Source organism: Leuresthes tenuis, unplaced genomic scaffold (genome assembly GCF_036924035.1).
Source record: "Leuresthes tenuis unplaced genomic scaffold, fLeuTen1.0.hap1 SCAF_13, whole genome shotgun sequence".
NCBI classification, from domain to species: domain Eukaryota; kingdom Metazoa; phylum Chordata; class Actinopteri; order Atheriniformes; family Atherinopsidae; genus Leuresthes; species Leuresthes tenuis.
In genome coordinates, this window is record NW_027325367.1 from 1,394,870 (window position 1) to 1,411,625 (window position 16,756).

General features: G+C 47.0%; 1 protein-coding gene across 2 annotated transcripts in view; it reads right to left on the reverse strand.

The window, feature by feature from the left end:
* vta1 (vesicle (multivesicular body) trafficking 1) overlaps positions 1–16,756 on the reverse strand; it is a 48,899-nt gene that overhangs the window by 2,731 nt on the left and 29,412 nt on the right. Inside the window, exons 6-7 of one of the 2 annotated variants that reach the window (XM_072362099.1) lie at positions 15,806–16,048; positions 12,198–12,272 (exon numbers count right to left, since the gene is read on the reverse strand). In XM_072362099.1, coding sequence (XP_072218200.1) covers positions 12,198–12,272; positions 15,806–16,048 — 318 coding nt within the window. Of the gene's footprint in view, positions 1–12,197; positions 12,276–15,805; positions 16,049–16,756 lie in introns of both variants that reach the window. The other variant, XM_072362098.1, reaches the window with a different exon arrangement.

Here is a 16,756-nt window from a genome sequence, read left to right on the forward strand (position 1 = left end):
TACAGAGGGTGTAACACACACCCTCCTTCACATACAGGACTCCAGTGTTCCTGCAGGAATGCAGCACTGTAAAGGCCAGAAAAGTGCTGTAAAAGCTCCCAGGTTGTTTTAATCCCAGGACCTCGGGACACGTTTCTCTGCTGCTCCCCATCCAGGAACACAGCAACTCCAACAGAAACCTCCTCATTTCTCTGTAAAGGGCTCAGAAATACAGCCCAGAAAGGACAGCTGGGCCTGAAGATTCCTCCTCTTCCTCAGAGGAAGGATAGAAACCCACCCACAGGTTTAGTGTCGTCTGAGGAGGGACACAAACCAGAAAATATACCAACGAAGAAGAGACAGCAGAGTCGCAACATCAGGGAATGAAAACCAAACAACTCTGACTCATTAAAAAGGTTTTACACGAGCAGAAAGAGGAAACTCTCTTTGTCTTTATTAATAAAGTAAGAAAATGAGGAAATGCTGCCCAGATGAAGCATTTCTTTACATATTTCCATAGAAACAGGAAGCAGCTGCAGAGATTCACTGAAACCTGATAAAACATGAACATAAACCCAGAATCTGAGGCAGAAACAGAGTTTTTTCTCAGTTCTCAGCAGCTTTAAAGTGAATCTCTGGTCTGAGCTCCTTTATTCTCCAACACAGCCTGAACCCTCTGAGACAAGCTTTCTGTCATTTCTTTAAGGAGTCTTCAGGAATAGTTCTCCAGGCTTCTTGAAGGACATCCCAAAGCTCTTCTTTGGATGTGGGCTGCCTTTTGTTCCGTTCTCTGTCAGATGATCCCACACTGCTTCAATAATGTTGAGGTCCGGGCTCTGGGGAGGATTCATCCCTCCATAAGACCTGTTGCCACTGATTTTCAGTCCACTTCTTGTGTCATTTGGCACAGCTCAGCCTTTTCTCCCTGTTTCCCTTCCTTAAGAACGGCTTCTTGACAGCCACCCTTCCATGGAGACCATTTCTGATGAGGCTTGGGCCAACAGTAGATGGATCAGCTGAAGGTCCAGATGCATCTCTCAGGTCCTGTCAGGTCACAGCTGGATTTTTTCCTCTTTCTTAAGGACATCACTTTCAGATCCTGTTCATCTGCTGGAGATAGTTTTTTAGGCCTGACACTTCTTCTTTTGTCCTCCACTTGTCCAGTTTCCTCAAATGTTTTAAGGACACACTGCACACCATGCTGAGATATGCCAAGTTTTCAGCTAATAGCTCTTTGGGAATCACCTTGTTGCTGCAGAAATCCTATTTTCTGTCTGTCAAACTGTGTTTTCTTTGCTGTTTTTCATAGATGCAGCTAAAGAAATGGGAACAAATGATGTGTTTCATGTTTAATCCAGTCCTTCACGTCTCTTTCTCATCACATATCCCGTTTCTTTACATTGTTTTTTAGTTTGAAGACATAAATCTCTGCCTGGTAACAGAATAAAAATGCAGAAACGAGTCCCTGGATATCTGCTCATGTTTCTGCTCATATTTTTCCCTCCTTTCTTTGGAATTATCAAACCCTTTCCTTCCTCCTCCATCACCCCACCTGCTCAGTCCTTCCTAACCCAAACCATCCCTCAGTATCTGTAACAGAACATGAGACTCTGGGACAGGACGCCACGAAAAAACACAACCTGCTGGATGTTTTCACGCCACAAAATCCAAACACACGAAGAATAACGTCCAACAGGCCAGCTGATAAGCCAGAGAAGGTTTTACAGAAGGTTCTGTGCAGCAGGAGGACTGAGTCAGAGGGACTTTGACTCCCAAACACAGCATTACGGTGGATAATCCAAACGTTGCTGTTTCCCCAAAGCTGACAGCTTCGGTCTTGCTTTTGGTTTAGTTTTGGGGTGCAGCTGTAATGGTTTCTGTAGTCTGACCCCACTGCAGCAGAAGCAGCATCATGTTCCCTCTTATAGAATGAAAACCTCCTGGCTTTGAAGTGGCCGAGGCTCTGCTGAGGGACACAACTGCCGTCCTAAAGCCTAAAAAATATACATTTTCCTTTTCTCTGCCAGTTTAAAGCTTTTCTGTCTCCTCTGCAGGGTTAAAATGACACATTACCACCTTAAAAGTGACCTAAAAAATATAGATTTTCCTTTTCTCTGCCATTTTAAAGCTTTTCTGTCTCATCTGCAGGGTTAAAATGACACATTACCACCTTAAAAGTCACTTAAAAAATATAGATTTTCCTTTTCTCTGCCATTTTAAAGCTTTTCTGTCTCATCTGCAGGGTTAAAATGACACATTACCACCTTAAAAGTCACTTAAAAAATATAGATTTTCCTTTTCTCTGCCATTTTAAAGCTTTTCGGTCTCCTCTGCAGGGTTAAAATGACACATTACCACCTTAAAAGTGACCTAAAAAATACACATTTTCCTTTTCTCTGCCAGTTTAAAGCTTTTCTGTCTCCTCTGCAGGGTTAAAATGACACATTACCACCTTAAAAGTCACTTAAAAAATATAGATTTTCCTTCTCTCTGCCATTTTAAAGCTTTTCTGTCTCCTCTGCAGGGTTAAAATGACACATTACCACCTTAAAAGAACTTGTTTTATCCAGATGTTTCAACCTTTGCTGTTTTCTGTCCAAAGTCTCTGCAGCTGTTGGTAAGAGCCTTTGGAACATGTCAGTGAGGACAGACTTTCAACATTTAGCTTAATAAAATGTCCCATTAGCACTGACTGCCATCACTTCAACTCATTAAGCATTTCTAACAGCTCTTTAATGAACAATATCCTCTCAAGCAGACAATGAGCCAATTTACCGAGCGACGAAACGCAGTGAAGGAGGCAGGCTTTAGCTGCTGAGGCTCAGCTCCTCGTTAAAACCTCCCAACATTCATCAGCCCTGGATGGTGGAGCCATGACAACCGCCTCCAGCCTCCTGGATGGTGGAGCCATGACAACCGCCTCCAGCCTCCTCTGAGGGAGAACCCGGTCCATGTGAGTCCAGCCGAGTTCAGACGCCGTCTTTCAGCTGCTTTGATGCTTCTTCTGTCACGGAAACAGACGTCGGTTGTTTGTGTTGAAGAACATCCACATGAGACCGTTTCAGCCCATCAGACCAGCTGTTCTGACATGTCCAGGAGTGTAAAAGACCGATGGTTCGATCCCCGGGTTCCCTCTGACAACTGAAAGTATTTATCTGCAGTCTTTGCTTTTAACTGAATTAATAAATGATTATTTTTATGTTTTATGGAATGATTTCATGTGCCTTCTTGTGATTTTATGCAGCTGTAAAGCACTTTGAATTGGGCTCAACAAATAAACTCGCCTTGCATCATATAAACGACAGTAAAAAAAAGAGAGATGGACCTTTAGCATTGATTTGAATAATAAAGAGAAGAATAATTAAGGGGCAGCCTTAAGCTGGGGGATTTAAGAGGTAAGTAAGTAAGTTGGAGCCCGTCCATGAAGGCATTTTAGAAATAAACACGACCTTAAAACCTGTGCTGAGGAGCTCTCAGCCGTCAGTGAGGTTAAAGATGTAAACCGCCAGCTCAGTGGCTTCTTATTTCATGTCTTAGGTTCACTGAAACAGACGAGTATTCTCCAATAAAAGGTCTAATTGATGAAAAAGTAGTGATTTTAATGGCCCAATAAAGACCAAAAAGGGAAAATTAATGAATGGAGCAATCAGTGTTATAGTGAAGGGTTTTATTTCCTCCTCACTCTGATTAAATCAGCCAAAAAGATATTACACAGTGTTGTTTTTTTAATTATTTGTTGCATATGGACTCTTTTTAAATGTATTTTTACTCTAAATGCACATGGAACTACTGGGTAACAGTAGGTACATTTAAATCAAACAACATGACCACAAAGAAGGGATATTTTATGGAAGTTTTTCCATAAGACTTCCATAAAATGGCTTCCTTCCATGGCCACATTCATGAGATACGATGAAAGTTATCAGGTTTGTTTAGTTGTTACTAGATTTACACAGTGAGGTTTAGCTAAACATTAACAGTGACTTTAACCAAGTTTAATCTTTCAGGATCTAACGTTTAAAACGTTTAACTCCGTCCATTCAAAGAAGAAGAAGGGGATGTACCTCCTTCTAATGTGGGCTCCCATTGGCTGTTCCAGGCTGTCGGAAGCTGCTATTGGCTGAGGTGAGCTGTCAGTCAAAAGCTCAGGACAGGGCTCCATTTTGAAGTTTTAAAAAGATTGGACTAATAAAACGGTGTCTAATTATCTTTATTTTACTCGGACCAAACATTGAACTTGTTGGATTGTGTGTATTTGCAGCTGTGAAAAGACTTTTGTTGGGATTCAATCGATCAATGTTTCATCGGTGAGTTTTTAGTTGGATTTTGTTATTTCCTGTTTGGGCTTTTCAAGAGAATGTCTCTTATTAACCAACTGAATAACTGTAATAACTCTGTACTTACCAGCCAAACCAGGGATGGGGGGGTTTAACTCCTGCTCTGCATGTTTAACATGTATGCATTAAGAATAAAAGGCCTTACTGTGACTGGAAACGTTTAAACCTGGAAAATAGCTGTGAACTGCTGAGAAAACAAAGTAAAACGGGACTTTAAAAAGAATCCCATGAAGGAGGTCTGATGTTTTAACACCAGTGAAGCTGCCAGTGAAGAGATGAACATCACGTTAACACATGGATCATGAAGAAATGGTGCATTTCCATCATTATGATTTGACTGGAGCTCTTTATCGGCAGCAGCTTCTTGGCAGGAAGCCGTCGCACCGCACTACAAACAGCAAATGGAAAATATAAGAAATGACAATCTCTCCGAAAGGAAATTACAGAAAAATGGAAACAAAGAGGTGCTTTCAGCAGTGTTTCATAGGTCTGGGGAGATGAAAAGCATCTAGTGGTGGATCAAAGACTTATCTGGGAGCAGAAAGGCTCTGGGATGAAACATAAAATATGAAGCTGCAACTAAACCTGAGAGCGGATTCATGAATCAGGTATCAGGCCCCATTCTATCTACACCTTCACTTTGAATCTTCCTTTTGCTCGTGGGTTAAACTTTCAGCTGCACAGCGGCATCAAATCATTCTTCTACTAAGAGGTTTACATGGTGGGAACCCATTAAGGACCCCTGGAGGTCTCTGGACCTCCCTCTGAGAGCCTCAGATTATGTCTCTCTTGGCCGAGCTGGGTTCATAAAACATGGTCCTCGGCTCTTAAAAGTGTCCTGCAGAGGAACAGGGAAAACAAGTGAATAACGTTGCACCACAAGCCTCTAATCCTTTGGCCGAGTTCTCCTCTTGCAAATATGCTGACTGCATACTCCCAGTGATGGGAAGAGTGTGAGAGACAGAGGAAGGAAAACAGTGGAAAAACGAAGAGAAGAAGTTGGCGATGAGCTGAGGAACGGCCTGAAACCACAGCGCTCGGCGAGCATTTGGAGGACAGTCGGAGAGGTGGGAGAAACGATCCAAGGAGTCGGAGCCAGAGACCGTTGCATCATTCAGAATAAAAAAGATGAAAGGAAATGAGCTGACAGCCAGCTTTCATAATGAAAACCACGTAAAGCAGAGACAGTGTGGGCTCACTTTAGTATTTCCACTTTTCTGAACTCCTTCCAAATGGTTACATCTTTAACTCGACTCTACTTACAGCTTCTTTTATTTCACATCTTTGCAGAACTGTGAGGGTTTGCTGCTGAAAACTGAGACCAGAGCCGAGGTGGTTAAGGATTAAAGAGTCCGAGTGTCTCAGAACTGAGGAAGAACAGAGGAAGAACTGAGGAAGAACAGAGGAAGAACTGAGGAAGAACTGAGGAAGAACAGAGGAAGAACTGAGGAAGAACAGAGGAAGAACTGAGGAAGAACAGAGGAAGAACTGAGGAAGAACAGAGGAAGAACTGAGGAAGAACTGAGGAAGAACTGAGGAAGAACAGAGGAAGAACCGAGGAAGAACAGAGGAAGAACTGAGGAAGAACAGAGGAAGAACTGAGGAAGAACAGAGGAAGAACTGAGGAAGAACAGAGGAAGAACTGAGGCAGAACAGAGGAAGAACTGAGGAAGAACAGAGGAAGAACTGAGGAAGAACAGAGGAAGAACAGAGGCAGAACTGAGGAAGAACTGAGGAAGAACAGAGGAAGAACTGAGGAAGAACAGAGGAAGAACTGAGGCAGAACAGAGGAAGAACAGAGGAAGAACAGAGGAAGAACCGAGGCAAAAGAGAGGCAGAACAGAGGAAGAACTGAGGAAGAACTGAGGAAGAACAGAAGAAGAACAGAGGAAGAACTGAGGAAGAACTGAGGAAGAACAGAAGAAGAACAGAGGAAGAACAGAGGAAGAACAGAGGAAGAACTGAGGCAGAACTGAGGAAGAACAGAGGAAGAACTGAGGAAGAACAGAGGAAGAACAGAGGAAGAACAGAGGAAGAACAGAGGAAGAACAGAGGAAGAACAGAAGAAGAACAGAGGAAGAACTGAGGCAGAACCGAGGAAGAACTGAGGAAGAACAGAAGAAGAACAGAGGAAGAACTGAGGAAGAACAGAGGAAGAACAGAAGAAGAACAGAGGAAGAACTGAGGCAGAACCGAGGAAGAACAGAAGAAGAACAGAGGAAGAACAGAGGAAGAACAGAGGAAGAACCGAGGAAGAACAGAGGAAGAACAGAAGAAGAACAGAGGAAGAACAGAGGAAGAACTGAGGCAGAACCGAGGAAGAACCGAGGAAGAACAGAGGAAGAACAGAAGAAGAACAGAGGAAGAACAGAGGAAGAACAGAGGAAGAACAGAGGAAGAACTGAGGAAGAACAGAAGAAGAACAGAGGAAGAACAGAGGAAGAACAGAGGAAGAACTGAGGCAGAACTGAGGAAGAACAGAGGAAGAACTGAGGAAGAACAGAGGAAGAACAGAGGAAGAACAGAGGAAGAACAGAGGAAGAACAGAGGAAGAACAGAGGAAGAACCGAGGCAAAAGAGAGGCAGAACAGAGGAAGAACTGAGGAAGAACAGAGGAAGAACCGAGGAAGAACTGAGGAAGAACAGAAGAAGAACAGAGGAAGAACTGAGGAAGAACTGAGGAAGAACAGAAGAAGAACAGAGGAAGAACAGAGGAAGAACAGAGGAAGAACTGAGGCAGAACTGAGGAAGAACAGAGGAAGAACTGAGGAAGAACAGAGGAAGAACAGAGGAAGAACAGAGGAAGAACAGAGGAAGAACAGAAGAAGAACAGAGGAAGAACAGAGGAAGAACAGAAGAAGAACAGAGGAAGAACTGAGGCAGAACCGAGGAAGAACTGAGGAAGAACAGAAGAAGAACAGAGGAAGAACTGAGGAAGAACTGAGGAAGAACAGAAGAAGAACAGAGGAAGAACTGAGGAAGAACAGAGGAAGAACAGAAGAAGAACAGAGGAAGAACTGAGGCAGAACCGAGGAAGAACAGAAGAAGAACAGAGGAAGAACAGAGGAAGAACAGAGGAAGAACCGAGGAAGAACAGAGGAAGAACAGAAGAAGAACAGAGGAAGAACAGAGGAAGAACAGAGGCAGAACAGAGGAAGAACAGAGGAAGAACAGAGGAAGAACTGAGGAAGAACAGAAGAAGAACAGAGGAAGAACAGAGGAAGAACAGAGGAAGAACTGAGGCAGAACTGAGGAAGAACAGAGGAAGAACTGAGGAAGAACAGAGGAAGAACAGAGGAAGAACAGAGGAAGAACAGAGGAAGAACAGAGGAAGAACAGAAGAAGAACAGAGGAAGAACTGAGGCAGAACCGAGGAAGAACTGAGGAAGAACAGAAGAAGAACAGAGGAAGAACTGAGGAAGAACTGAGGAAGAACAGAAGAAGAACAGAGGAAGAACAGAGGAAGAACAGAGGAAGAACAGAGGAAGAACTGAGGAAGAACTGAGGAAGAACAGAAGAAGAACAGAGGAAGAACTGAGGAAGAACAGAAGAAGAACAGAGGAAGAACTGAGGAAGAACTGAGGAAGAACAGAAGAAGAACAGAGGAAGAACAGAGGAAGAACAGAAGAAGAACAGAGGAAGAACAGAGGAAGAACAGAGGCAGAACAGAGGAAGAACAGAGGAAGAACAGAGGAAGAACAGAAGAAGAACAGAGGAAGAACAGAGGAAGAACAGAGGAAGAACAGAGGAAGAACAGAGGAAGAACAGAGGAAGAACAGAAGAAGAACAGAGGAAGAACTGAGGCAGAACCGAGGAAGAACTGAGGAAGAACAGAAGAAGAACAGAGGAAGAACTGAGGAAGAACTGAGGAAGAACAGAAGAAGAACTGAGGAAGAACAGAGGAAGAACAGAAGAAGAACAGAGGAAGAACTGAGGCAGAACCGAGGAAGAACTGAGGAAGAACAGAAGAAGAACAGAGGAAGAACTGAGGAAGAACTGAGGAAGAACAGAAGAAGAACAGAGGAAGAACTGAGGCAGAACCGAGGAAGAACTGAGGAAGAACAGAAGAAGAACAGAGGAAGAACTGAGGAAGAACTGAGGAAGAACTGAGGCAGAACAGAAGAAGAACAGAGGAAGAACTGAGGAAGAACAGAGGAAGAACAGAAGAAGAACTGAGGCAGAACAGAGGCAGAACAGAGGCAGAACAGAGGAAGAACAGAGGAAGAACAGAGGCAGAACTGAGGCAGAACCGAGGCAGAACCGAGGCAGAACTGAGCTTTAACCCTGAAACAGGCCATTTGGTTTTAATTGGATCAGAGTGTAATCGTAGTCCCCCCCGAGTGAAAGGAGTGGAGAACAGAAACAGCTTTTTCTCTTTCCAGATAAGACTGAATCTAATCTTAAAGACACATCGAGTTATTCATTTCAGCTGTTTATGCAGGTTCTGCTGAGCAGGCAAACGGATCTTTGCAGAAAAATGGAGCAAAATCCTGTTTCCAGATCAAATCTGACCCAGAATAACCCCGTTATGGTGCAACATGCATGTGGAGAACCGAGTTCTGTGGGGTTTAAACTGGACTTTGGAGCCGGAGAGGATCTCTGTGGCTTCGACCCTCCTCTAACCGAAGCTTTGGGAGGGAACCCTTCAGGCTGGAAGCCACTCAGAGGGTTTGTTTAGGAAATAAACCCGTCTCAGTAACCTGCTGTCTGTGGGAATTATGGGAAAATGATGCCTCACGTCCCGTGGATCAGCGCCACTGCACTCCAACCGCTCTCCACCCTGCGGCTCGCCACCAGCAGCAGCTAATGACAGCGTAGACGGTGGCGGGAGGCGGCGGTGTGGTGGTAATGACACGTTACGCGGCAGACAGGCGGCTGGGTCCAATCAGACGGCGGTATCTCCTGTGCCACCTCTTTTCCCCGCCGTTTCTCCTCGTCTGGAGCCGCTTTCTGCTTGTTTATGGAAACCTGCCATCATGTGGCGTCTCGACCCACCGCCAAACCCACCGCCAAACGCCAGAAACCATCAACACATGCTGCACGGATTCTTATTCCTAAAGGCTTCATCACGCCATCATTTCACTCATTTAATCTTCTTCTTTGGAACCTTCAAACAGGCTGTAATCAGTTCTCTGGGGGGGAACCTCCTGAGATCAGAGGATCTGGATAAAGTTTCTCTCAGGAGCTCAGTGAGTCCCAGCGTGGCGCCGTGGCGGGACGCCACGCTGCTAGATATTCCCCAGCAGCTGTCAGCGGTGTCCCAACAGATCGGGAACGACAGCAGCTCAGCCGACCGGTCAGCGGATGCTGAGGAAGCAGAGGGCGCCAACTTTCTGCAAACTTCACGAGGCCTTCAGGCCTTCAGCTCCAGAACAGAGCGCAGAGCGCTTCACGGAGTGGGTTTCCATGGTAACTGCATCCGAACGACAGCAGCTCGGCCACGAAGCGGCCGACCAACGTAACACGACGGAGCTTCCGTGACATGACAGGGTTTCCATGGTAACTGCATCCGAGCCATGCATCACCGAGTGTGATGCAAAGCGTCATTTTAGAGGGATTTCAACCTTAAAACCGCCTTCAATCGGCTGCTTCCTCAGATTAACCGATGGCCACTCGTTCACGTGCACGAACAACACGAGCTCTTTCTCAGCCACTGTGTTGGCTGCTGGCTTTGGTCCTGATGTTTCTGTATTTATCAGAAGCTTTTATCCAAAGCGACTTACAAATGAAGATATAACAGCTTTATAAAAAGCTAACAATAAGCTCCATAGAAGGAACCCAGGAGTCCGACTCTGTCAGAGGGGACAGAGTAGAGATAGGGTGCAGGCATAGAAGGAAGTGCAGAAAGATAAAGTGCAGAGATAGAGGGGGGAGGGAAGTACAAGGTAAGTGCTGGGATAGGAGATGCTCTCTGAAGAGCTGGGTTTTCAGGAGCTTCTTGAAGATAGACAGGGACGCCCCTGTTCTGGTAGCGCTCGGTAGGTCATTCCACCATCGTGGGACGACACATGAACAGAGTTTGGATTGTCTTAGGCGTGGTGTAGGAGCTGCTAGACGACAATCCTGGGACCAACGGAGGGACCCAGTTGGGACAGAAGCCTTTGCAAGAGCATTCAAGTAGATGGAGCCGTTCCATTAAGCTCTTTGTAGCTAACATCAGGGACTTGGATCTGATGCTAAGGGCAGCCAGAGGAGCTCAATGAACAGAGGGGGGGCGTGTTCTTTTAGGCTGATCCAAGACCAGACGCACCGCCGCGTTCTGGACCATCTGCAGAGGTTTCACAGGCTGGAGACCAGTTAGGAAACCAGTTAGGAGACCAGTTAGGAAACCAGTTAGGAGAGCAGTTAGGAGACCAGTTAGGAGACCAGTTAGGAGAGCAGTTAGGAGACCAGTTAGGAGACCAGTTAGGAAACCAGTTAGGAGACCAGTTAGGAAACCAGTTAGGAGACCAGTTAGGAAACCAGTTAGGAGACCAGTTAGGAAACCAGTTAGGAAACCAGTTAGGAGACCAGTTAGGAGACCAGTTAGGAGACCAGTTAGGAAACCAGTTAGCAAACCAGTTAGGAGAGCAGTTAGGAGACCAGTTAGGAGACCAGTTAGGAAACCAGTTAGGAGACCAGTTAGGAAACCAGTTAGGAAACCAGTTAGGAAACCAGTTAGGAAACCAGTTAGGAAACCAGTTAGGAGACCAGTTAGGAGACCAGTTAGGAAACCAGTTAGGAAACCAGTTAGGAGACCAGTTAGGAGACCAGTTAGGAAACCAGTTAGGAAACCAGTTAGGAGACCAGTTAGGAAACCAGTTAGGAGACCAGTTAGGAAACCAGTTAGGAGACCAGTTAGGAAACCAGTTAGGAAACCAGTTAGGAAACCAGTTAGGAAACCAGTTAGGAGACCAGTTAGGAGACCAGTTAGGAGAGCGTTGCAGTAGTGAAGGTGGGAGATGACCATGGCCTGCAGCAGGAGCTGGGGGGCATGTTGGGTCAGGTATGGTCTGATCTTTCTCATGTTTAGTAATGCAAAGCGGCTGAACGAGTAACCGAGGTAACGGGATCTTTGAAGGTCAGCTGGTCTCCTAATCCTGGGACCAAAGGAGGGACCGAGTTGGGACATAATGAACAAACCGCCTCTTCCTCCACTTTTTACCTGCTTCTACACTCGGTTGCAGGAGAAGAAAAATCCAAACGCTGGATTAAATGTAAAGTGTTCGGCTGCAGAATCCAAAGCGTGAAAAGGTGGGAGATGCATCTGAAGGCAGAGCTGTGACTCAGGAGTGTGTTTTCACCTCCTCACCCCGCTCAGATCGTCTCCTCCAACACGTTAAAGCGCGTCGGCCACCACTTCAAACACAGCTTTAAACAACCCGTGTCCACACACAAACACGTTCCCCTCACATTCTTCCACACCAATAAATGTCTCAGCGGGAAGCTCGTCCTTTCAAACCTGCCGCAACACCAGGGCCTTTCACAGAATTTATCTTAAAATGTAGACAAACAAGAAGAAAAAGAGCAGAGGTCACAACTTTCAGCTCTCACTGGGTTTGAATGTCGGTTTCTAACCGGGTCAGATACTGAAAAATGTAGTTTTCAGAAAGACTTTTAATAGAAAAGGAAAAATATGGGTTAAAGATGCATTTTGTGAGCTCAGTGAGGCACTCAGTGGAACAATCTGCACATCTAAAAGCCAATAAAACATCCTTCATCTTCAATAATCAGAAAAAGGTCTCATTTCATTTTTAAATGAGCGTTTCGTGCTGCTAAATGCAGGAACTTAGGAGCTGAACTGAAGTCCAACCTGGGCACGAGCAGCAGGTTCTTCAGTACCAGACAGAGATCAGATCTGCTGTGTTAAACGTGCACGTGTGCATGTGAGTGTGTTCTTACCCTGCTGCTGGGCGTGGAGCAGTGTGGGGTCGACGGCTGGCGCTGACCGAGGTGCAGGCATGGGTTTAACAGCTTCTGCTGGTCAACAGAAACACCCCAAATGAGCAGAAATACGAAAAAGCACCAAAGTTGGGTTCATCTGACTGAGCCAGACTCACAGCTGCTGCTGCTGCTGGTAACAAAGAGCCTAAAGATCCAGTTTAAAACGGCTTCTTTGCTAAGTTGTCTGTTCTGTGTCGACACAACACTGGTTCATCCCTTGAGTTAGGAGCCTTTTTTCTGCCTGAATGGGTCAAAGGTCAGAGTTCAGTGGCTGAACAAAGAAAAATCTGGACTGAAAATGAGTGAAAAGGCAGAAAATGTCCAAAGAAAAACTCTGGAAGACCTTCAGAAAGGCCATAAACATGATTTTAATTGTTAGCAAAGAGGTGTTAAACAGGGCTGAGACAGCAGGTATTTTTACCAAAGACTGTTTCAATAATACTTCAGAAAATGTTGTTACTGTTGAAATAGTTTTTTAGGCCTGACACTTCTTCTTTTGTCCTCCACTTGTCCAGTTTCCTCAAATGTTTTAAGGACACACTGCTGAGATATGCCAAGTTTTCAGCTAATAGCTCTTTGGGAATCACCTTGTTGCTGCAGAAATCCTATTTTCTGTCTGTCAAACTGTGTTTTCTTTGCTGTTTTTCATAGATGCAGCTAAAGAAATGGGAACAAATGATGTGTCTTTGTGACAAAGTGCCTAAAGATCCAGTTTAAAATGGCTTCTTTGCTAAGTTGTCTGTTCTGTGTCGACACAACACTGGTTCATCCCTTGAGTTAGGAGCCTTTTTTCTGCCTGAATGGGTCAAAGGTCAGAGTTAAGTGGCTGAACAAAGAAAAATCTGGACTTAAAATGAGTGAAAAGGCAGAAAATGTCCAAAGAAAAACTTCAGAAAGGCCATAAACATGATTTTAAATACTCAAATTGTAAATATGAATATAATCAGGATAAAAACGTTGAGCTGATGTGAAGCAGACGCAGTCAGGATGCGTTAAAGTGAAACAGAAGCTGGATAAAAGCTGCTTGGACAGTTCAGTGTCGCGTTTAACTGCTTCTTCAGCTCCAGAAACGTTTTTTCAGTTGGAATCGGGTCGAACATCATTCCACACTCAAAGGGAAAAGCTTTCCAACATCTGTGCGAGTGTTGCAGCCCACACCCTGAAAGCCTCCTCCCTGCAGACGCATTACGCAGCCAGACACAGTGCAGCCGACTGGGCGTGTGCACGCCGCTGCCAGCTCATTGTGTTTAAACCGAGCTCAGAGCGGGAAGCAAAACAAAACCTTCTCCTTCGCTTGGACACAACGTTCACCGTTACACAACCTTTTTGTCTTCAAACAATCTGCCACAAGGGTCCAATTAAGTGCTTTTCAAGCACTCAGAGTCCGATCTGCTCTTCACTCTCCAGCCGTTTCCCTCGTCTCGATATCCTCAAGACGACCGCAAACGTGCGCAGAAGTGCAACGTAAACAGAGAGTCCCTCAGGGGGCGTGCTGCTGTCTGCAGGAAGCTGACAGGCCGCCACGTACGCTGCGTTATCAGGGGAAATTAGCAAGAAACTGGGATTACACCAAGTTAAAAAGTGTCCTGCTTATCAGCCAGAACATGATTAATAACAATGTGAGTCTCTCTGATCCACCCTGAGTTCTGTGGAAATCACATGATGTCACCGCAGCTCGAGCTGCTGAAGTCCAGCAGCCTTGATCTGGGACACCTGAACTGTCCGCAGGTGTGTTGTTAGCTGGTTGTAAAAACCTCAGGTAATAAAGGCTTAAACTGTGACTGCTGGCCAGGAGGAGCCAGGAGGAGCCAGGAGGAGCCAGGAGGAGCCAGGAGGAGCCAGGAGGAGCCAGGAGGCCTGGAACATGTTTGCATCTCAGTAACACAGCAAGGAAACCAATCATTTCAGCTTCAACTTCAGCTCAGAGTGCAGTTAGCTTAGTTTTAGGCTACAAGCTAACCAAACCGGAGCTACTTTAGTGTTGTTATCGGCACCAATTAAAGCCCATAAAACCTATTTCTGTTCAGTTCACGGGCTGCATGGCGGTGATATTAATCATGGACGATCACATCAGGCGTCTAAGATGGAGGCTGGAAGAGCGCACAGCGAGAGTCAGGAGACGGAGAATCCAGCAGCCGGCGATACTTCTTCCTTTCATGGAGGAAAGAAGGAGAGCAGAGCGCCGCAGACAAAGGAGACGAAGTTTAACTTATTAAACGGGCGCCGGTTGGGTCCGTGTCGTATGAGGAAACATTTCAGACAAGGGGCGGAGCTACAGCCACCAAACACCTACGTCATGTTCCTGTGGAGCCCAGAAAAGACCCTGAAGGAGCTGAAATGGTTCCAGGAACTGAGGGCCGTGGTCCCTAGTTCCTGAGGGCCGTGGTCCCTAGTTCCTGAGGGCCGTGGTCCCTAGTTCCTGAGGACCGTGGTCCCTAGTTCCTGAGGGCCGTGGTCCCTAGTTCCTGAGGACCGTGGTCCCTAGTTCCTGAGGGCCGTGGTCCCTGGTTCCTAAGGGCCGTGGTCCCTAGTTCCTGAGGGCCGGGGTCCCTGGTTCCTAAGGGCCGTGGTCCCTAGTTCCTGAGGACCGTGGTCCCTAGTTCCTGAGGGCCGTGGTCCCTAGTTCCTGAGGGCCGGGGTCCCTGGTTCCTAAGGGCCGTGGTCCCTAGTTCCTGAGGGCCGCGGTCCCTGGTTCCTAAGGGCCGTGGTCCCTAGTTCCTGAGGGCCGCGGTCCCTAGTTCCTGAGGGCCGTGGTCCCTAGTTCCTGAGGGCCGGGGTCCCTAGTTCCTGAGGGCCGCGGTCCCTAGTTCCTGGGGGCCGTGGTCCCTAGTTCCTGAGGGCCGTGGTCCCTAGTTCCTGAGGGCCGTGGTCCCTAGTTCCTGAGGGCCGTGGTCCCTAGTTCCTGAGGGCCATGGTCCCTAGTTCCTGTATGTCTGAATGCACGAAAAAACGTCCCTATGAAAAGGTTCTAGGAACTACAAAAGTTTCCTACAGTGGGAATGAGCCTATATAATCCCTCCAGAGAGTTCTGGGTCTGCCCCCCCCTCCCAGGAGGTCTCCTCCACCCCGACCTGTGACCACAGGTGAGGGCCGGAACAAAGATGGAGCCTTCTGGCTCAGCACTACGGCCCAAACACGATGTGACCTCAGCTCGGTTTATAAATCAGGGGATATCGAACACAGACAGGACTGTTTCAGCAGCTTTTACTGGAACGTGACGTGCTGCATCCTCTCCTCTCTGCTTGTGGTTGGTTCTGTTTTGTGTTTCTTTTAATCTAAGGTTTTCCAGCCACACAGAGCTTTGTTGTAGGGAGAAAAACACCCTCCTCCTGCTTCTGTCGCAAGTGGAAAATACAGCAACCAGGTGAAGGGCGCCTGCAGTCTGCGAGCAGCTGGAGAGGAGCTGCTGGGATAAATGTTGGATTAACTTAATTAACTTCCAGCTGCAGGTTGATGCGTCCTTTTTAGATAAGTTACTAATTTAACTCAGCAGCTTTGAAGCTCTGTTCAGCAGCAGAAAGTGACATCATAACAGATATAGCCAGCTAAGGCCCTGTAGGTCGTACCTGAGGGAGGGGGCAGCTCTGCAGGAGTGTTGGCCGGAGCGTGGGCCCCCGGCGGGATCTGGATGTTGTTGTAGTTTGTGGTCGGGGGACCTGATGGAACGGACCCCGGAGTGAAGCCAATCCCTGGAGCGGGACCCGGACCGAGGCTCTGGTCCTGGCCATCGAAAGACTCTGACGGACCCCCCCTGAAGGAGCCCCTGGGAGAGGGGCCCTGGGCCGAGAAGCCTTCGGCTCCAAACTCATCTAAGAGAGACGGAAAAAGAAAGAAAAAGACACACAGCTGGTTATGGTTGGTGAGCAGGGCAGATGGTAAACTCTGACAGATCTGAGGTGCATCTCTCTGCCGGACGGACCTCCATCAGGACTCTGACACCAACCGGTTTAAGCAGGTTCATTAACCTCTGGGGAGCAGCATGTTGAGTCTGACACACTCAGACAGGCTGGTGCACACAAACCCTGCAGCTCGCCAATATAAAAGTGGTGGTTACAGAAAGACCATTGTCTCCCAGCAGCTCGGGTCTGACTTTCCATCGGCTGGGAGGGGGCCGTGTTGAGCAAGAGGAAAGGAATGGATGGAGGGTGGAGGTAGGGGGGCCAGAGAGAGGAAACAACTTTCACAGCTAAGTGGTAGAAAATACTGTGGCTCAGTTATCAGAGGAGCAGCGTCTGGCAACATGATGCATTTCCTGCAGATTCCCCTGAAAGTTTCCTGCTGTTCACCGACTTTAGACACCAGGGGAGGTCGTCCACGGGAGGTCGTCCCTGGGAGGCGTTACACACGAGGTCGTCCCTGGGAGGCGTTCGTTACACACAAGGTCGTCCCTGGGAGGCGTTCGTTACACTCGAGGTCGTCCACGGGAGGCGTTCGTTACACACGAGGTCGTCCACGGGAGGTCGTCCCTGGGGTCGTCCCTGGGAGGCGTTCGTTACACGCGAGGTCGTCCCTGGGAG